This window comes from Piliocolobus tephrosceles, chromosome 2, assembly GCF_002776525.5.
Source record: "Piliocolobus tephrosceles isolate RC106 chromosome 2, ASM277652v3, whole genome shotgun sequence".
Classification (NCBI taxonomy): Eukaryota; Metazoa; Chordata; class Mammalia; order Primates; family Cercopithecidae; genus Piliocolobus; species Piliocolobus tephrosceles.
The window spans coordinates 90,233,694-90,255,903 of NC_045435.1; the positions used below are offsets into that span (position 1 = coordinate 90,233,694).

Here is a 22,210-nt window from a genome sequence, read left to right on the forward strand (position 1 = left end):
CTATCTATCTATCTATCTATCTATCTATCTATCTATCTATCTATCTACCCTATCTATGTATCTACCTATCTATCATCTATCTCAAGTCTGCTGTGCTACTTTAGGCACCTGGACTATACCTTGCTTTATTTCACTTCTGCATATTTGTGTAAGAGTTCCTACTCCTATGCTCCACTCAGTAGCTTCTAACTAATCCTTATTCAACTGCAGCAATGCTCTCTAGGATTTCTTCCTCGTCCTTGGATTGGATGACTCATCCTCCTCTGTCTCTCAGAGCCTTATCTTGACACCGTTCACAGTAACATAGGTGTTAAAAAGAAATTGTTTAGGGAGATAGTGAGGGTAGGAAGTCCTCGGTAAAGTTTTCCTTTTAATGAAAAGCAGCCCCCAAATCATTTCTTTTCTAACAAAGAGCAACCTGTAAAATCGGGCTGCAGACATCGATAAGCAATCTGGAAGCTTGCACAGGTGAATGCAGGCAGCTGTGCCAACAGGAAAACACTATCTGGGGGCCAGTCATGTTCAACATAGATTCTTCATCTTCCCTTTTCTTTGTCCACCATGTGTACAGTAAGGAACAGACAACATGGCACTGGCCAGGTATAGACCTCATCTGCATAACAGATTAGAGTGGGACGGCCAGCTTCTTTGCGTGCTGTGTAAACATCACACCTGGTCGGACCAATCTCTCGGGTCCTAAGTAAATCAGACACCACTTCCTCAAGCTTGTTTATAAAATGCCTTGTGTTTCACCATGAAACAGGAAGACCCACTCAGGTGGCCCTCTCTCTGTGCAGGCAAGAGAGCTATTCTCTTTTCTCTTTCTTTTGCCTATTAAACCTCTGCTCTTAAACTCACTTCTTGTGTGTCTGCATCCTCGATTCCCTTAGCGTGAGACCACAAACCTCAGGCATTCACCCCAGACAATGATGCCACTTCAACAGTACTTTTCAAACTTTGCCTTTTTGCTTGCTTTTCTCTCTAAATAGTGATTTTCGTAAGGACAGTGAATGAATGCTGAATGTTGAGCTGCAGATGGTTAGTGCACAACTGAAGAGTACTGGGAAGAACCCCTTACTTCCCCTCTCCTCAGGTTTCTGTTTCTGCTTGAAGGAGGACAGAAGCTCTGCCCAGTTTCCTCTCCCTCTCAGAGGAGGGCTGGAGGAAACACTTCCCATCCCTTTCTTACCCCTGGCCATCCCTGGCCTCCACAGGAGGAGAGTGGAGGTGGGGTTTATTGGTTGCTCCCCTTTGCATAGGCACGGCTGAGGATGAGGGCCCCAGATGTAGACTGAGGCTGGTGGTATGAAATCCTACTTCTTTCCTGTGCCTAAGCCACATCTGCCCATGGGGCTTTGCCAGAACTTCTCATTGGGTTTAGTTTACCTAGCTCTTAATAAATTAATTCCTACTTGCTCTTCCTTGAGTGTAAGCTTCTGTCAGAGTCCAGAAGGAAGGGGTGGGGAATTGGCCTGCTGCCCTCACTCTCTCAGTTTGCTTTGAGCTGTGGAGTCTACATCTGACCAGAATTATTGATAGCTGGTTGACTCTGGTCGGCCAGTGCTTCTGTTTCACCGCAGAGAGTGAGCTAGACTGCCCGCTATGTCTAAGAGCACTGTTTGGGAGAGCACATCCTAATCTGAAGAAGAAATAGCCATTATTAGCAAATTATTAAAGTAGCTAACAGTTACCAGAGCTTTTATGTGCCAGGCACTGTGTTAAGCCCTTAACATGCAATTTCTCATTTATCCTCTGAACGAACCTGTAAGGCAGGTATTATTATTAGCCCCAATTACAGATTAGAAAACTGAGGCTTAGAAACAGTAAGCAACTTGCATAGTAATTCAAATCTAGGAAACATTGATGCCAAAATTCAAATTATATTAATATTTATTGAGTATTTTTAATATGCCAGACTCACACTGTCTCCTATAGTAGCCACTGGCCACATTTAAATTAAATCGTGGAAAACATCCAGTTCCTCAGTCACACTGGCCCCATTTCGCCCTGGCCTGGTGGCTACCATTTTGGATGATGCAGATACAAAGCATTCCTGTCATTACAAAAAAATTCTATTGCATCTCTCTGGTCTAGATAATTTATACCCCAACACAACCCTGTCAGGTTGCTATTAGTAACGAAGCAGCATCATTTGTGTGGGGTAATACACAAGGTTCGTTGCCTCGTGCCAAGGAAATCAAGGATGCTAACACAGGAGGAGTGAGTTTAAGAGAGGAAGTGTAATAGGCAAAAGAGAAAAGCTCTCTCCTGCAGAAAGAGGGGGTTCCAAGTGGATCTCCCAGTTCCATGGTAAAATGCATGGGGTTTTATAGACTAGCTTGAGGAGGCAGTGTCTGATTTCCATAGGGCCCAAAAGATTGGTTGGACCAGGTATGCCATTTACATAGCATGGGAAGAAGCTGGCCATCTCACCCTAATCTTTTATTATGCAGAGGGGATCTCTACTTGGCCGGTGCCATGTTGCCTGTTGCTTTACTCTACACGTGGTTGACAAAGAAAAGGGAAGATGGAGAATCCATGTTGAACATGCCTGGCCCCCAAATAGCCTTTTCCTATTGGCACAGCTGCCGGCATTCACCCGAGCAACCTTCCAGCTTGCTTATCTATGTCTGCAGCCCGATTTTACAGGCTTCTCTTTGTTAGCAAACAAATGATTCTGGGGCTGCTTTTTCTTAAAAGCAAATCTGGCCGGGCACGGTGGCTCAAGCCTGTAATCCCAGCACTTTGGGAGGCCAAGACGGGCGGATCACGAGGTCAGGAGATCGAGACCATCCTGGCAAACACGGTGAAACCCTGTCTCTACTAAAAAATACAAAAAACTAACCAGGTGAGGTAGCGGGTGCCTGTAGTCCCAGCTACTTGGGAGGCTGAGCCAGGAGAATGGTGTAAACCTGGGAGGCAGAGCTTGCAGTGAGCTGAGATCCGGCCACTGCACTCCAGCCTGGGCGACAGAGTGAGACTCCGTCTCAATAAAAAAAAAAAAAAAAAAAGCAAATCTTACCGAGGACTCTCTGACCCTGACCCTCACTAACCGCCTAAATAATTCCTTTTTAGCTCCTGTATCAGTAACACCCCAAATTACTGCTGGAAATCCTTTTAGATCCTGAGAGCCAGAGACCTTAAGTCACTTGCCCAAGCTCCCACAGCCTCAAGGCTGGAACTCAAGTCAGTCTGACTTTCAAGTCCCACCAGCCCTCTTCTCTGCCAGGTTCTGCTTTTTGCCACAGGAAGATTGAGTTAGCCAATCAACAGAGTCCTTATTTGACTGTATGTCAGGAAACCATTAGGATTCTCCTAAAAAGGATTTTTGAATAGTCTTTGGTAATGGCAATAAACCTAAGTAGAGGAATTTTAAAGTGAACATAGACAATATTGAAATTCTCCCATTAGTTTTTTTTATTTTTAATCTTAATTACATTTTATTATATTCAGTGGTATGCAGTTTCAAAAGGAGAAGTTGTCTTGACTCAAAAGCAAAAGATTAAGTTATCAGATATCTGCTCTTCAGTAAATAGTAGGAGGTGTTTGTATGTGTGTACATGTGTTTAAACCATTTGCCAGGATATTCAAGAGTTGATTGACATTTTAATGCTAAATTTTAATTCTCTGCAGAATTATCATTGCCTGATCAGGGCTGGCACGAGTTCCCAGGTCTTCAGGAATAATGCTTTCATGGAAAGAGTTAAGAAGGATGGCTCGCTGCAGGGATAAGGAAATGCGGGGAGAAGAGCCCTTTAGCCACATAAGCAAAATCTATATTCATTTGAGAAATATCTCAGACAGGCCCTTTTCTACACAAGAGACTTATTCTCTATTGAATTTGAAGTCACCAAGCTCAGCATGGGCGCCAGACATCCCATTTCTGTTTACTTTTCACTTGAAAAGGAAGGGTGAAAACATAACCCAAAACCAAAAATGAAAGTGAAATACTTGGAGCCTCAAATACAGATCTCTGGTATTGCCAATGAAGTCTAGATTCACATGCTTTAAAAAATCCAGCTTGGGGAATGTTCTGTTATGAAAGTTGAGACTCTTCCTGGTGCACATGCCACCCCAGGCCAGGCAAAGTCTTGCTCAGACAACAGCCCTTGCTGTCAGTCCGACAGGCTTTAGGCAGTACTTCTCAGACTTGGCTATGCTTACAGTCACCTGGGGAGCTTCTACAGTGGGCAACCACAGGGCAGCAATGCAGACAGATGGAATCAGAACTTTTGAGGTTGGATCTAACATCACTGTTTGTAAAACTACCCAAGTGACTCCAATATGTTGGCTTTTGTGAATTTATTAGCACACAGGTGCTGATCGTGAAGGGAGTCAGAAGTGCTCCTACTTTCCCTATTCAAAGGCTCGCCGATGGTTTGCCATTGGGAAGCACCATCAAGACATGCCGCTGTTGGAGCCCACTCCAGACCCACGACATCAGAGTCTCTGGGGCTTGGGACAGGCAATGCTCTCATTTATAAAGCGAAGTGGTTGGGCTGTCTGGTCCTCAACACCCTTTTTGTTTTCAAACCATAGGATTCCATAAGAGGGTTTGATGTAAACGAGGTGATAATATAACCGAGTACTCCCTTTTTTTCTAAGTAAAAGGGAATGTTACAATTATTTTAAAAATTATTTTGTCTTTTCTCCTTTCCTCTTGTGCCCTATTTTCTACTTAGCCCTTTAGAAATGCAAATCTCACCTTTTACCTCCCCTTCACCAGACATTCTTTACAGGGTAAGTTCATCTAACTATATGCTCCAAGACAGAACTCTCTAGAGAGTTAACAGCTGATTTACAGACCAAAGCATGACTTCCATGGAACTCTCACCCTCCAGGGGGTTGCCATGGGACTCACCCTCCAGGAAGGCAGGTTGAAGGCCTGCCCACTACCCTCTCCCACCCAGAGAGTTTTAGGTCACTTTTTCAACTTATTTCTGCCTATGAAAGCGCCAACTCAACTGCCCGATAGATTAGGCACCAACCATGCCAGCATGCAGAACCCCTGCCCTTGCTCACTTCCTCCCCTGCCTTTTAAAAGTGCCTGCTTTCTGCTCCAAAAGCAAAGCAGTGCATTTACTATTTATTTATTTATTTAGAGACAGTCTTACTCTGTCACCCAGGCTGGAGTACAGTGGCAAGATGTCGGCTCACTGCAACCTCCACCTCCCAGGTTCAAGCAATTCTCCTGCCTCAGCCTCCCGAGTAGCTGGGATTACAGGCATCTGCCACCATGCCTGGCTAATTTTTCGTATTGTTAGTAGAGTCGGGGGTTTCACTATATTGGCCAGGCCGGTCTCGAACTCCTGACCTCAAGTGATCCACCCTCCTTGGTCTCTCAAAGTGCTGGGATTACAGGCGTGAGCCACCATGCCCAGCAAAGCAGTGCATTTAGAGGCAGGAGCCTGCACGTCTTCCCTGAAGGACGTTTGGAATAAATCATTTGCTTTATACCTAACTTTGCTCTTGTTAATTGGATTCTGCAAGTAACGAGTTACTAATCTGTGGTTCAGTTACATAAACAATAATAGAGAAAGGAGAGTTCGAATGATAAAGAAATTTACCAACATCAAATCACATTTGATTATTTCAAACACTCGGTACCCACAACCATCAGATATACAGGATCATAGAGAGAAACAAGGGAGGAGCTTGGAGCATTTTATGCATTATGAAAAATGCTTAGTCACAAAACACTTTCTGATCTTGTTGCAAGGTCATGAGATCAGCACACTGCAGAGATTGGTCTGGGTGTTGGAACCTTCATTCCACAACAGGCATCAACCTGTACCCTGAATGGAGACTCCTCTCGGTCTTCAGAAATGATGAATGTGTGCTGTGTACTACGTACCCTGAGCTGCTGTGGAAATACCTCTTTTTCACAACTGGAATGGTGCCGGCAGAGACAAACATTAAACAGCTGAATGTGAAAAGCCTCCTCGTGTGTCTTCTCCACGGCCAAGGCTGGAGGTTGAACACCCTTGCTCGTTTGCCAATGTGGCCTCACGGGGGCAGTATGACCCAAGGCTTGCCATGGCTTCCTAGCTTGAAAAAGATTCACACTCTTCCATGAATGCTTTAAGAAAACTAGTGACCACCCAGAGAAACAAAAATAAGTCCCCAAAACACGACAGAATCACAACGACACAAAACGGATTATCAAACTGTGTAGTAACAATAAGGAGGCAAATAGAAGTCAGACTTGTAAAATTGCTTACAGAAAATTAGGAAGGAAATAGATATTGTATGCATGCATATTAATATAAAGATATAGTGTATGTCATATGACATATATTAATTATATAAAATATGTATTTGTATATAGAATCTTAAATATTAAAGGTTGACTCTGTTTTGGAAAAATACAAGCAACTTTTACAGTGAATTTTATATCAAAGTAAAGGAGCTATCGAAATGTTTTCACATTTTTTCCTCTTCTGTTCAGCCTTATCCCTGAGGGTTGTGGAAAATCTCTACATACTCTGACGATAAGTAAGTGGATGTGTTAACAACCTACAAGGAACGGCAGTTACAAAGTTCATGATTTGTTGGCCGGGCGCGGTGGCTCAAGCCTGTAATCCCAGCACTCTGGGAGGCTGAGGAGGGTGGATCACGAGGTCAGGAGATCGAGAGTATCCTGGCTAACACGGTGAAACCCCATCTCTACTAAAAATACAAAAAATTCCCCAGGCATGGTGGTGCATACCTGTAGTCCCAGCTACTCAGGAGGCTGAGGCAGGAGAATCACTTGAATCTGGGAGGCACTGGTTACAGCGAGCCGAGATTGCACCACTGCACTCCAGACTGGGCAACAGAGCAAGACTCCATCTCGAAAAAAAGAAAAGGAAAGTTCATGATTTGTTTTCCAGTTCACATTTCTGCTTCCAGCCCTGAGGGTAGTTGGTTGTAATTCTTATGCTTTCATTAGAAGTGTTAACACCTGAACAGTTATGTTTGCATTTGGAACTCTATCTCTCCCCAGATAGAAAATAGATGATTTGTAAATTTAATCATTACGGTGGAAATGCCAATGCATCTTAATTTATTCAGAGCGATTTAAACTAAGAACCCCTAGAGTACAAAACGTAAACAGAATCTCAGTTCATGAATTTGCACATTATTCTTCCTTGTTAAGGACAGTCACCTCTACTTTGACTTTATCCATGGCATGCAATCTCTTCTTTGATAGGGACCTCTGGGTGAGACAGAAGGTACATTCACCCCAGAGATGTGAATAAAGTCAGATCCTGAAGGTCGTGAGTTGAAACTCCAAGGAGTAAAGGCATGGGCCTGGGGAGATAATGGGAATGGGCTCTGGAAAGGCTGGCAACACTGAAAATAGCTTTTCTTTGTGCTAACGTTGGAAGACATTTAATAAGATGGAAAAGGAAAAGCAGCAATTGACATGGCTGCATTTATGTCAGCCATAAAAGCTGACACCTTCCAATCTCCCTGCCACACTGCCTTCATCCTATGGGATGGATCTCCCTTCTCCATGGTCCCTTCCTTCTACCCTAACCCCAGCCTCCTCCTGCCCTTCCTTGGTTCATTCTACCTTTTAGCCTAAGAGATGAAAGGCAATCCTTCAAGTCTTGGTAGGGAGAAGCTGCCCTTCTAGTCAGATCCAGCTATTCTGCCTTCTGCTCATTTCATGCACCTCCAAATAGGACCATGGGCAGCTCTTGCATCTGCTGCCCATGACCTGCGCTGGGAGATGAGTGTGCAGTGACTGAAAACCAGCATGTTCAAGATGTGAACGTGACCCAGACAGGTCCCCTCCACCTGGAGCACCTGTCCTCTCTCAGGGTAAGAGACTCCTGCACATAAATCCAAATGTACATGATTGTCATCACTACAATTAGAGCCAAGTTTTGGGGAGGGATTTTAAGTGAAAGAAAAGCATATCCTCATTCTCACTTGTGATGTGCCTACAACACAGGGCTGCGGGTAAGTGACCAGGCCATGTTCATTTTCAAACATAGACAACTGATTTATGGCACCGATTCTCTTTTTTAAAACATGGCAATTCTTTTGAGTAGTGGAATTAAAATTTGAATTTTAAAAGTTTTCAAGTCAATTGCTCAGCAACCCTACTCTTAGAAGTATCATCTGTAAATACAAACTGTTCTGGCAATTTGTCTCAGGAAAAGAGTGAATTTTAAAAATTATTTAAAAGAAAATACAAAAATACAATTATCTCTCCCTTTGCATACACCACACACACATGCACACACACTAAGGAAGAAAACAGCTACTTATAAAATACTTTGGCAGTTTTAAGTGCTGTTATCTAAATGTACACTGAAAGAGCAAGAATATAATGAATTATGTTAGAAGGTTTTTTTATTAGACGCATATTTTCTTTCAAGCAACTTGTAACTTTCATACATAAGAATATGCAAATACTAAGATGTCAGAAAGTCTTTGACTTGGCCCAGAGGGTAGAGTCCTATACTACTCTTACACTCTCCACAACTTAAGAGCAAAAGGAAAGACATTTACCTTCATTGCTTCCTGCTGACAGCCACAATGCTCACTGTTCATGTTCAGAGGCTGAGAAAGTCAGTAGCGCCTCTTATTATTCTGACACCTTCATTCCCTGAGTGGTTCTCACCACTTACTATTCCCTCACCTTACCTGTATACTATGATGGTTTTAACCATCCCCGAAATTCAAAACAATCTCAACTATGTGCACAATCATAAGAGAAGCAACAGAAAACAACCTCTCTCTCTCCCTTTGAAATGAATATACCAAAACACTAAGGGGTAGATTCATTTCAAAGGGAGAGAGAAAGGTTTCTTCTGTTGCTTCTGGTTTGTCTGGAGAAGGCATCTGGAAAGAGTACCTAAGGGCTCCCCCCCGCCAACCCCTTCAGCCTGAAATACGGAGGCTGGTAAATTGTACTTTTTGTGAGTTTTAAGGCTCAAGGCAGCTTGTTTCCAAATGAATATGTCCCTTCCCCCCTTTGCCTATTGATGGTTAAATGCAGAAAATGATACCTACACTGGTGTGCACTGGGCAGGCAGCATCTTAGTTTTTCAGGCTTCCCTCACCTCTATGGGACCTCTTTGCTCAATGCTTTGCTCAATGCTGTCCCTGAATGAGTAACTAAGAGTTTGATGCTTGTTGAATGTGTAGTATGTGCTAAATGCTGCCTGTGGTTGCCTCATAGAATCCTCCCAACAACCCATGAAATGACTACTAGGTAATCAATCCTCACCTAGATCTCATGTGTGAGCTGAAGTATGTTCCTAGTCCTCACACCTCATGTATTCATAAATCTAGTCTCCTCCTGGAGACCCCTCAGTATTTGAGCTGGGATGGGAAGGAACTCTCTGAAGTCAGAAGCATTCAGTGAAAGACAGCCTGGAGTCTGGGTGAGACTGTGTTCAAGCTCTGCAAACCAGACCCATCCTTTTACACCAATCACTCTTCTTCTTGACCTAAACCTCCTCCTCCTCCTTCTGTGCTTGATGTCTTTTCAAGGGCTTCTCCAATCTGCTTGAAGGCTAGGGCTTCTCCCTGACTCTTCTCTGCCCCTCGCCTCCAACCCAAATCCACCCCAGTTCTGCTGACTCCACATCCTCATATGCTGCACGAATACCTCCCTCCTTCCCATCCTCAAGCCTTGAGCTTAGCGGAGGCCATCCTCACCCTGACCTGAGGGCTGTTGCTGGTCTCTTTGCCCTAAATGCTCATCCTTCCTCACCCTCCTTTGGCCACAGAATAAACCTTCTGCAACACCAACCAGGATCTCCCTGCTCAGCTCATGACTTAGACGGAGCAATGCCGTCAAGGTTCTTCACGATCTAGCCTTGTCCTTCCTCCCCAGGTCTTCCCAACCAGCTCTGTCTCCTTCTACATCCAAGCTTGCCCATGCAGTGCTTGCATTGAGGCTTCTGTCTCTGCCAGGAATAGATGATGCAACTCAAATTCCTTCTCATTTAAGAGGCTCCCCCAGCTCTCCCAGGCCACAAGACTCTCGCCTGGTTCTAAAAGTCAGTGAAACTTACTAAGCATACTTTGGAGGGGAAATCACACATGAAAGGTGTCATTTCTTAACTAATCATATTCATGTCTTTTCTCCCCACAGCAAGACAAATACCTGTTTTAAACACATTTACAACCTATATGTTGCCTTGTACAAGGTAAAAAGTTGTACACTTCTGAAATAATTTTGGTATTTCTGTCCAGGTCACTAAACTCAAGAATCAGCAATTCTCTGAGGCTTTCTTTTTAATACATATAAGGAACTTTTGGAGGGAAGGGAGAGTTTGTCAATAACTTGATGCATGTGAAGGAGAGATAAAAAGATTGCTATTTTTCATCAACATATTTTGATTTGGCTTTCTATAATTGATGGGCTTAAAAGATCAAATCTACTTTAAACAGATGCCAAATAAATGGATGAATCTTAGACCTTCTGTAACAGTAACTTCCTTTTGAAAAAGACCTCTCCCACCCCACCCCCAGCCCAGGCTGTGTATCAACATCAAGTCATGTGCACAACTCTGACTGGGTCACCAGCACACTTGAGTCCGGGTCACAAGCCCACAGATATTTCCTGCTCCCCAGTGGATCGGGTGTAAACTGAACTTGCTCGCTCAGGAGCCTCTTGCTGGAAAATGGAACAGCATTTGCAGAAGCGTTTGGCAATGTGCTTTTGGAAGAAGACTAAGAGGTAGTTTCTGAACTTCTCCCCGACGAAAGCATAGATGATGGGGTTGATGCAGCAGTGTGTCATCCCAAGAGTCTCTGTCACCTGCATGGCTTGGTCCAACCTGTTAGAGCTACTGCAATTATTCAGGCCAAAGAATTCCTGGAAGGTGTTCAGGAGAAGGACAATGTTGTAGGGAGCCCAGAAGAGAAAATAAACAATCATGATGGTGAAGATAAGCCTCACAGCCCTGTGCCTCTTCTTCTCGTTTCGACACCGAAGCAGAGTTTTCAGGATTCCCGAGTAGCAGATGACCATGACAAGCAGTGGCAGGACCAGCCCCAAGATGACTATCTTTAATGTCTGGAAATTCTTCCAGAATTGATACTGACTGTATGGAAAATGAGAGCTGCAGGTGTAATGAAGACCTTCTCTCTGAGATCTGGTAAAGATGATTCCTGGGAGAGAGGCCAACACAGCCACCACCCAAGTGATCACGCTTGTCACCACCCCAAAGGTGACTGTCCTGGCTTTTAAAGCAAACACAGCATGGACGATAGCCAGGTACCTATCGATTGTCAGGAGGATGATGAAGAAGATTCCAGAGAAGAAGCCTATAAAATAGAGCCCTGTCAAGAGTTGACACATTGTATTTCCAAAGTCCCACTGGGCAGCAGCATAGTGAGCCCAGAAGGGGACAGTAAGAAGGAAAAACAGGTCAGAGACGGCCAGGTTGAGCAGGTAGATGTCAGTCATGCTTTTCAGCCTTTTGCAGTTTATCAGGATGAGGACGACCAGTATGTTGCCCACAAAACCAAAGATGAACACCAGTGAGTAGAGCGGAGGCAGGAGGCGGGCTGCAATTTGCTTCACGTTGACTTTTTGGCAGGGCTCCGATGTATAATAATCGATGTCATAGGTTGGACTTGACACTTGATAATCCATCTTGTTCCACCCTGTGAATAAGTAGGAAGTGATCTTTTATAAAGCCCTAGAAAGTATTTGGTGGCCCACCATGAATGCAAACAGTTTTATACATCAATAGGTTTTTAATTCCATACATAGATGTCTACATTGAATGAACTCCCTTTTTGGCCAAACAATGAAGTTTTGTAGTGAAGGGAAGATTTGCTGCTAGCTTCCTGCTCACTAGACGGAGAGCTTAGCTCTGTTAGGGGAATTCATGAAAGCACCATCTCACCAAATAAAATCTTGTGCTCTATAGCACCATGGAGTGAATGAAGCTTCGATAACAATTTTAAGAAACTGGGTCAAGCATGGTGCAGCTCAGCCTTTTTGTTGTTGCTGTTGTCATTGTTGTTTTGAGACAGGGTCTCACTCTGTTGCTCAGGCTGGAGTGCAGTGGCTCGATCATGGCTCACTGCAGCCTGGACCTCCCGGGCTCAAGCAATCCTCTCACCTCACCTTTCCAAGTGGCTGGAGACTACAGGTGCCACCGCACCTATAACAGCTAATTTTGTTCATTTTTATTTATTTATTTATTTGAGACGGAGTCTTGCTCTTTTGCCCATGCTGGAGCGCAGTGGCGCGATCTCAACTCACTGCAAGCTCCTCCTCCTGGGTTCACGCCATTCTCCTGCCTCAGCCTCTTGAGTAGCTGGGACTACAGGCACCCATCACCACACCTGGCTAATTTTGTTTTTGTATTTTTAGTAGAGACGGGGTTTCACCGTGTTAGCCAGGGTGGTCTCCATCTCCTGACCTCGTGATCCACCTGCCTTGGCCTCCCAAAGTGCTGGGATTACAGGCGTAAGCCACCACGCCTGGCCTAATTTTGTTTATTTTTATAGAGACAAGATCACACTATGTTGCCCAGGCTGGTCTCGAACTCCTGGGCTCAAGCAATCCTCCTGCCTCTGCCTCCTAGAATGCTGGGATTGCAAGCATGAGCCACCATGCCCAGATGCAACTCAGTCTTAAGATTTTTATTGACGCTGCCACTCTCTGGAGTTAGTCCACAAAGAGCGTGCACTATGAGCAAGCCAGTAATAATTAAGAGGCCTCGAGGGCACATACTGGATACCAATCACTGTCTAAGAGTCATACCCATTTATTCATTTAATCTTCAGGGCAACCTTATGAGGCAGGAAATATTTTTCACATTTTGCAGACAAGGACCTGGAAGCATAGAGAGGGCAAGTAACGTGCTCAAAGCCACATAGCTGGGAAGCAATTGATTTTGAATGCGGGAAGCCTGCACTCTTAACTACCATGTTACCCTCCCTCTCACTCCTGGAGAAGAGAATTAAAAGGCAAGACCATCAGATGTTCGGTGCTGTGATACAGTCAGAGTGAAATGGCTGGATGCCCAAGTCCCCCGAGAAGGTCATAGACACCAACAGAGAATTGTAAAATCCTCACACTTTCTGTGAAGTTTGTGTATGTAGTTTCTGAGTTGCCACAATTAAGAGTTTTCATACAGACCCAAGAAATAATAAAATAAAAAAATGTTTCATCGGCCACCACAGATGAATGTCATGCATTCTGGGTAGTTTAGTCTTATAACCAGCTGGCTTGCCTGGTCTATTTAAGTTCAGCTGCTCTAGCTGAGAATTTTCTCTTATTAAACCCTGTGAGTCTCAAAACTCCCTGCATCTTAGATTAGGCAGCTGGGAGAAGCCCCTAGAAAAGCTCACTTTTAATTTTGAGCCATAAAGAATTATATACTGTGTCATGAAACTGATATATTAGAGGAAAATTTTATTTGACATTTATAATTTGATATTAATTTGGACCATTTTTAGGCTTCCCTCTTGTCTGGAGGAAAAAGGAAAAAGGGAACCAGACTTAGACACAACTTCTTGTGGGCACATATTCAGAAGGCATTTCACTGGAGAGGATTTAGTTCTCCTTAGCAGAAGATAAGATTTCAGGATTTCAGCTAAGACTCATCTCTCTGCACATCTTTCTTTTGAGAGGTAAGGACTGTTAGTTATTAAAATACTATTGCTCCCTTTAAAGTCTTTCACTCACAATCATGTTTTGTATCTTTGATGTTATAACAGTCTGAAACTCATTCTAAACTCTGACCCTTTCCTCATCTTAAAGAATATATTTTAAGATAATTGCATGAGCGCTTTGTGTTTGCCAAATGTCTTCTATTGTCTTCTATGGGTTTCCTGTTAAGGCTCATCTCATCTCAGAAGCTAACTAACAGGCCAAGCAGCTGAGGTTACTTACCGGGGAGAGTTTCTTGTAGGGCAACGGATGTCTCAGCTCTTCTGGCCAGATGAGCTGTGCAAATCAATCATATAGACAGTATAAAAGTAGGAAATGCTGTTTCTTTTGAAGGAGGGTGGAGTTAAATAAGTATTGAAGGGGAAAAGAATCAGAGAACAGTTCTTCTTTTCAAGTTGAGCTTAAAATAGGCTAGAGAGTAGATCTCGGATCTGAAAGTTTATTCACGGGCTTTCCTCACTGGATTATTTTGTTTTTGTTCTCTGCTCATCCAACTACACAGAATCTGTTAGAAAATGTAAAGAATCAAGGATATTAGAGGTAGAAGAACATTTACATTCATCTAGTCAAAAGCCCACATTTGAGTAAAAGAAATTACTATCCAAGAAGCAAATGATTTGTACAAGATCACAGGGCTTTTCAACAGTAAGGCTAAAAAGGTAAGAAAATTCTGATTATCTTAAGAGTTGCCGTCAATTAAAGCCAACTTAAACCAACTTTAAATGTAGAGGGGAATCCTGGACTTCATATTAACCCTGTGCCCCCTTTTTCTCCACTCTCCCCGTATCCCCTATCCCACTCCCCACACACATGAACTCACCACCTAATATTACTCTGTAAACGAAAACAACCTGTTGTCTAAAGAGTTTTAACTATAGGCTCGTGGGTGAGCTAACCAGGTTTCCCATCTTTTTCTGGACTCAGGATCTTAGTGGGGATTTTCACTGTTCACTACTTTGTGGCCCTTCAGACCAGTAAGCATTTATGAGGACTCACACTATGCCAGGTACATAGGTGGCGGGATTCTTCACTCCAGATACAATCTATCTGGAGCTATGAGAAATTTTCCACATGACAGAAGTATATGGTCAAGTTCAGGTTCTTTATGACAATAACATGTACAGTCATATCAAGCTCTCTTGGTGGTTGGTGACATCTGAAAATCTCAAGTATTGTCAGCAGAGCTTGGAAGACAGCAGAGAGCTACTCCTGAGCCACAAGATGCCCTTCTGGGCTTCCGTGACCAAATAAAAAGCTTTGGCTTGTGATCTCTAAGAAGGCAAAGGAGACCCCAAACAGCAAAATTACATGCCCCCAAACCTACAGAGGCAGCCTAACCCAGGGGCTAAGCCAGTGGCCTCTGTAGTCAGACTGCCAAGACTTTCTCACCTGGGTGTTGGGCTGAATGACAGTAGTCATTTCATGGGTTGTTGGGAGGATTCTGTGAGGCATCCACAGCCAGCATCTAGCACATACTATACACTCAGTAAACATCAAACTCTTAGTTACTCTTTCAGTAATCCTTTGTCAGAGAGAGTTTATTTGATTAAACCCTAGTAAAATTGTTTCACTGGAGTCTCTGTCTATAGCAGATTAGTTTCAGCAAACTAGAAGCTGAAAAGGTGAAACCAATTGCTGGTGCTTGGAGAATAGAAAGAAATGACTGCTTGGGAAAAGCCAGAAAAGTACAGAAATAGCCCAGCAATCAAGACACCCCCCGCCCCCGCCCCACATAGGGACATATGTCTCTGTTACAACAGAGCTCAGTAACTGGTAATCATAACAAGGACAGTGAATCATCAAGAAAATGTTCAAGTTCATCCCATATATGCACTTCAAAAGGCATTAATTAAGAACTGTAGTCATGCTGCTGGGTTTAACCTCCAGTGTCATTACTTCTACTTAGCTTTGACCACATTATTGAAGCTCTCTGCCTTAGTTTTCTTAGCTGTAGAGTGGAGGTTTTTAAAAAAACCCAGATACAAACTTACTCAATACGCCTGTGGTGGAGATGGAATGACACAAGTGTAGAGGCTTTCAGGCACCCGCCCTCAGGGGGCTGTTCAAGCAGGGAAATATAGTGTGCTTTTGAAAGAGTTCAAAAATAGGTAACAAATAAATTAGTACAAAATTTTATAGAAAATAGATAACATAAATACAATTTTGGTTTTTAGAAAGATAGCCTTGTATTCACTGGTAATCCACTTGTGCAGAACTCCTGGAGGCTGCCGGACCAACACTGTATTTCTGTTTGTGACAATTGCTGGTTCTTACTTTCACCATGCAGAGCTGAGGCTTTGCCATGTTCTGTGTGTCTGTCATTAGGGTAGTGGAGGATGTGAAGACATGCTCACCCCCAGAGGGCAATGTGGGCTAACAGAGCAGGCTCGGAGTCACACAGACTGTGCTGCTGACTTACTGTGTGACCTTGGCAAGATACTTCCACTGCCCAAGCTTCCATTTCCTCGTCTGTTAAATGACGTGCTAGACCTGGGGCAACTTCCACCCTAAATACTACATGACTCCATGGACAAGTTGGTTTGAAAAATATATACTAGATGGGAAACAAGGTGAGGATTCATAGCCCAAAACAAGGAAGCACAGCTTTGCAGTGTGTGTTACTCCACTTTTGTGTTTCTGGTCCAGAGATGTGTTCTAGTAATCACTCAGGAAAGGGGGGTTCAGCCCAAGGATTCACAAGAAAGTGGAGACCCATGGGAAATTCTTCAGCATTTAAGTAAAATGTTGTTCTGGATACAATAATGACAACAAGCCAGCAGCTTAGCGTGCTGTGCTTTAGTTGCTTGGTGTCTGCTACTCTTTCTACTTTGTCCTTCTCAGTTTGCACGGCTCGTGTTCTCTTTTTATTATTAAATACGTTTGGACTCCCCATGGGAAGTGAACTTTTGAAGAGTTTGTCACTCTAGACTCCATGCCCATATTGGAGGGTGTTTCGTGCCATCCCTCCTATTTGGGCCTTTTTGTCTTTAAGCAGGTGCTCCATGTCTAGTCACTGTACCTGTGTTCCAAGCGTTGCTTTGCTTTCTCCTTGCCCACACCATTTCTGGACCATATTTTCAGACCATCATCAACAGGATGGGGAGAATGTTAATTACTCACTTCGGGTGCAAGGGCCAACTACACGAGCACAGTGAGCAGGAACCCTGCCACACAGCAGCTGTTGTGAAAATCCCTGGGGCCTGGTCAATATCAGTCAACAGTGAAATGGGCTGTAAAAAGAGCAAATGAATCTTTTATTTTTAAAAACAAATGTCTAGGCTGGGTGCGGTGGCTCATGCCTGTAATTCCAGCACTTTGGGAAGCCAAGGCGGGTGGATAACTTGAGGTCAGGAGTTTGAGACCAGCATGGCCAACATGGTGAAACCCCATCTCTACTAAAAATACACAAAATTAGCTGGGCTTGGTGGTGTGCCCCTATAGTCCCAGCTACTCAGGAGGCTGAAGTGGGAGAATCTCTTGAACACAGGAGGTAGAGGTTGCAGTGAACCAAGATCGGGCCATTGCACTCCAGCCTGGGTGACAGCAAGACTGTCTCAAAACAAAACCAACCAAACAAACAAAATGTCTAATTATAAAACCAACACATGCTCATTGTATTAAATTGGGAAAAGCAGAAAAAAGGAAAAAATTAGGTACATTCTCACAATATCAAAACAATGTCTTTTAAGACATGATGTTTCAATCCCGACTTTTCCCATGAACTTTTTGATTAATTGTTCTCATGCATATAGCATTCTGTAGGTGGCTCATTTTTTTTGGCTAAAGATTATAGTGTAGACATTTTCCTATATTATTAAAAAATTCTTTGTAAGTATAGTTCTTTATTATTTTTACTGAGGAAGGACACACTGATCTTAGTGCAGCTTGGCGAGTTTTGATATGCATACATGCATGTAACTACCACTCCCGATCAAGACGGTAAAAGATATCCCTATCACTTCAGAGGGTGCCTTTTGCTCCACCCAGAGGTAAGGGCCACTCTGTCTTCATAGAGATTAAATGAGCCTGTCTTTAACTTCTGTAAATGGAATTATAGATACTGTCTTCTTTCCCATCTGGCTTCATTCATTCAACAAAATACCCTTAATTATATTTAACAGAGTTCTGTCATTAGACAATTGGGCTCTTCCCGTTGTTCAGTCATGTGAGCAGTGCCACACTGATTGTCACCATCAGTGCTCTGACATCTCTGTCAAGAAGGACACTCTTCCTGTCCCCAGAGCCACCTTTACCAGGAGAGCCAGAGAGTCCCCATGATCCTCACAGAAATAGGAAGAATCCAGTGCCACACTTTGTTATCTACATGCCTCAGCAATGACGCTTGGGTCCTGTCACACCCACCAGGAGACAGCCTCTTTACCTTCTGCCTCAAACACCTGTCATCGTGGGTGGGTTGGGAACTCACCATGCTGTTATCTCCACCCCTGCCTCTGTCCTCTAGACCTTTCCCAGGGTAACCCACTTCCCAGGCCATGGACCACATCCCCCATGGGGATTTGTGCAGTTCATCAAACCAGGTGGACATGTGCAGGCTGTCTACTTCATGGATTCATTAGATAGGCTCAAACCTGGTGGGAGCCCCTTAGCTCAGCTGAGAAGTCTTCTGTATGCATTTAGGGGATTTCTTTCAGATCAGTGTCTAGGCATGAGGCTAGTGCAATGTGGGTGCAGTAACAGATGTCTAAGCTAATAGTTCAACAATACAATAGACTCACTGTGATCTTAAGTGAATCAGATCACACCTGGAACTCTATACTCAGCTCTGCACATAACATGAGATTATGTAGGACTTTTCTGGTTGTCCCAGAACTAGCAACTATGGCTTAAGGCTGAAGGCAAAGAAGTGTTATGTACTCACAGTTCCAAAGAAAACCACTGACACTTGGGCTCAGACACCTCTCCCAGGGTGTCTACTAGAAGAAGACAGCACCAGCCCTGTATCCACACCCATCACATCAATTCCTCTCACCCCAGTCTGTGTACAGAGGCAATTAGGATAATGAATGGACCGTAGAAGTGGGCAGGATTGGTGGGGAAGAGAGTGAGGGCCCCTCTCCTCAAAGCTAAGGAAAGGGGCTCTGAAGAAACCATATGGCCGGGCGCGGTGGCTCAAGCCTGTAATCCCAGCACTTTGGGAGGCCGAGATGGGTGGATCACGAGGTCAGGAGATCGAGACCATCCTGGCTAACACGGTGAAACCCCGTCTCTACTAAAAAAATACAAAAAAACTAGCCGGGCGAGGTGGTGGGCGCCTGTGGTCCCAGCTGCTCGGGAGGCTGAGGCAGGAGAATGGCGTGAACCCGGGAGGCGGAGTTTGCAGTGAGCTGAGATCCGGCCACAGCACTCCAGCCTGGGCGACAGAGCAAGACTCTGTCTCAAAAAAAAAAAGAAACCATATGAAGAATGGGGACTTGCAAAAGGAGAGGCCAGCATGGGTGGGGCCCCCACTGGGCAGCAGACAAGATGAGCAGGGGCTGTGGGGATTGGAGAGAGGTGATAGGGGTAGAGATACGGTGTGGAAGTGAGGCTGCAAGGATCGAGAGTGCCCCTGGGTCAAGTGGATGCCACAGGAGGGAACTGGGCAGGAACTGTCACATTGGGTCCTACTTTCTGGGTGAGACGAGCCTGGCGCCCAGAAAATGGTGGGTTGGAAGAAGTCAAATCAAAGAGAGATTTTGCACGTCTAGATCCATATGGAGCCCCCACCATCTCTAGACCCTTGGATGTGACCACACAGTGTGCCTGCCACTCTGGGGCATATTGGCCAACACAGAGTGGACTGTGGCAGTGACCAGTTAGATAAAGAGGTTCAGGCATACCTTGGTGAGATTGTGAGTTCAGTTTCAGACCACCACAATAAAGCAAATATCACAAAAATAACTTTTTTGGTTTCTCAGTGTGTATAGAAGTTGTGTTTACCCTATACTGTAGTCTATCAAGTATGTAATAGTATTATGTCAAAAAAAGCAATGTGCATACCTTAATTAAAAATATTTTAGTGCTAAAAATGCTAACCATCGTCTGAGCCTTCAGCAAGTCATAGTGTTTTTGCTGAAGAGGATGGAGCTCTTATTTTGATGTTGATGACTGCTTACTGATCAGAGTGGTGGTTGCCAAAGCTGGGGGTGGCTGTGGCAATTTCTTAAAATAAGATGACAATGCAGTTTGCCACATTGGTCGACTCTTCCCTTCACAAAAGATTTCTCCATACCATGTGACGCTATTTGATAGCATTTTACCCAGTTCTTTCAAAATTGGAGTTAATACTCTCAACCCCGGCCACTGCTTTATTAACTAAATTTGTGTAATATTCTAAATCAATTGTTGTCATTTTAACCATGTTCACAGCATCTTCACCAGGAGGAGATTCCATCTCAAGGGACCACTTTCACTGCTCATCTGTGAGAAGCAACTCTTCATCTGTTCAAGTTTGATCATGAGAGTGCAGCAATTCAGTCACAACTTCAGGCTCCACTTCTAGTTCTAGTTCTCTTGCTGTTTCCACCACATCTACAGTGACTTCCTCCACTGAAGACGTGAACCCCTGAAAGTCACCTATGGGGTTGGAATCAATGCCTTTCACACTCCTGTTAATGTTGGTATTTTGACCTCGTCCCATGAATTACAAATGTTCCTAATGGCATCTAGAATAATGACTACTTTCCAGAAGCTTTTCAATTTGCTTTGCTCAGATCTATCAATGGAATCACTATCAATGGCAGCTATATAAATTCTAAAAGGCTATATAGATAGCTATTTCTTAATAGTCTTATGAAATATATTTATTAATAAGACTTGAAATCTTGGTCCATGGACTGCAGAATGGATGTTTGTGTTAGCAGGCATGAAAGCAACATGAATATTCTCGTATATCTCCAACACAGCTCTTGAGCGACATGGTGCAGAGCAGTAATATTTTGAAAGAAATATTTTTTTCTGAGCAATAGTTCTCAATAGTGGGCTTAAAATATTCAGTAAACCATGCTGTAAACAGATGCGTTGTCATCCAGGCTTTATTGTTCCATTTATGGAGCACAGGTAGAGTAGATTTAATGTAATTCTTAATGAATCTAGGATTTTCAAAATAGTAAATGAACATTTACTTCAACTTAAAGTTGTCAGCTGCATTCACCTCTAAAAAGAGAGTCAGCCTGTCTCTTGAAGCTTTGCAGCTTGCATTGACATCTCCTCTCTAGCTCTGAAAGTCCTGGATGGCAATTTCTTCCAACATAAGGCTGTTTTGTTTACATTGAAAATCTGTTGTTTGGTGTAGAAACTTTCATCAATTATCTTATCTAGATTTTCTGGATAACTTGCCACAGCTTCTCCCTTTGCACTTGCTGCTTCATCTTGCATTTTTATGTTATGGAGATGTTGTCTTTCATTAAACCTCACCAACCAACCTCTGCTAGCTTCAAACTTTTCTTCTACAGCTTCCTCACTTCTCTCAGCCTTCATAGCCTTGAAGAGAGAGTCTTGCTCTGGATTAGGCTTTGGCTTAAGGAAATGTTGTGGCTGGTTGGATCTTTTCTCCAGACCACTTGGACTTTCTCCATATCAGCAATATGGCTGCTTTGTTTTCTCTTCATTTGCATGTTCCCTGGAGTAGAGCTCAAATATCCTTCTAGAACTTTTCTTGTGAAGTCGCAATTTGGCTAACTGGTGCAAGAGGTGAGCTTTTGGCCTTGACTTTCAACATGTCCTCCTTACTAAGCGTAATCATTTCTAGCTTTGATTTAAAGTGAGAGACTTGGGACTTTTCCTTTCACTTCAACACTTAGAGGCCATTGAAGGGTTATTAATTGGCTTAATTTCAATATTACTGTGTTGGGCTGGGCACAGTGACTCATGCCTGTTATATATTATTGTGTCTCAGGAACAGGCAGTCATTGGAGCAGTCAGAACACACACAACATTTACTGATTAAGTTTGCCATCTTATATGGGTACACTTCGTGGTGCCCCAAAACAGCTACAATAGTGATGTCAAAGATCACTGATCACAGATCACCATGACAGATACAGAAATAATGACAAAGTTTGAAATATTGGGAGAATTACCAAAATGTGAGACAGAGATGCAAAACAAGCACCTGCTGTTGGAAAAACAGCACCAATAGACTTGCTTGAGGCAGGGTTGCCACAAACCTTCAACTTGTAAACAACAACAACAACAGCAAAAACAATATCTGTAAAGCACAATAAGATAAGGTGTGTCTGTATTTGCCCTTTTTCCTAACCCTCCTCTCCCATTTCTCAATGCTAGTCCATGCCTAGAAGAGGGAGGTACAAGAGTTCCCCACAAGGTAGACCACTAGGTACATGCTGTGGAGGATGGAGCATGAGGGGATATACGGACAGAACGCACCCTCTCCTCTAGGCAGGGCCCTCCAGAATCCAGTTGACCCTAAGTCCCCCTGAAACAATGATTGGAGAGAAATGAATAATTTCATATTGTGAGCTGATTACATTAGGATGTGTTTATAAGGGATAGTATGAAGTAAGATGTTAGTCCATGCCCTTACCCTTGCTTGCTGAGTTGCTGGGC

The 22,210-nt window shown here is 43.6% G+C and overlaps 1 protein-coding gene and 1 long non-coding RNA gene across 3 annotated transcripts in view; one reads left to right on the plus strand and one right to left on the minus strand.

Moving 5' to 3' along the window:
• The window catches only part of LOC111555366, a 41,747-nt gene extending 21,434 nt beyond the window's left edge, over positions 1-20,313 (plus strand). The window contains exons 2-4 of one of the 2 annotated variants that reach the window (XR_002735522.3): positions 13,429-13,602; positions 14,145-14,301; positions 20,012-20,313. This is a non-coding gene — a long non-coding RNA (uncharacterized LOC111555366). The remainder of the gene's footprint in view (positions 1-13,428; positions 13,603-14,144; positions 14,302-20,011) is intronic. The other variant, XR_002735523.3, reaches the window with a different exon arrangement.
• CCR5 (C-C motif chemokine receptor 5) lies at positions 8,329-13,991 on the minus strand. Its single transcript, XM_023231324.1, has 2 exons — positions 13,865-13,991; positions 8,329-11,619 (listed from the first exon to the last, which is right to left on the minus strand). The coding sequence occupies exon 2, from the start codon at positions 11,606-11,608 to the stop codon at positions 10,550-10,552; it is 1,059 nt and encodes a 352-aa protein (XP_023087092.1). The 5' UTR covers positions 11,609-11,619; positions 13,865-13,991; the 3' UTR covers positions 8,329-10,549.
• Positions 20,314-22,210: the final 1,897 nt, after the last annotated feature.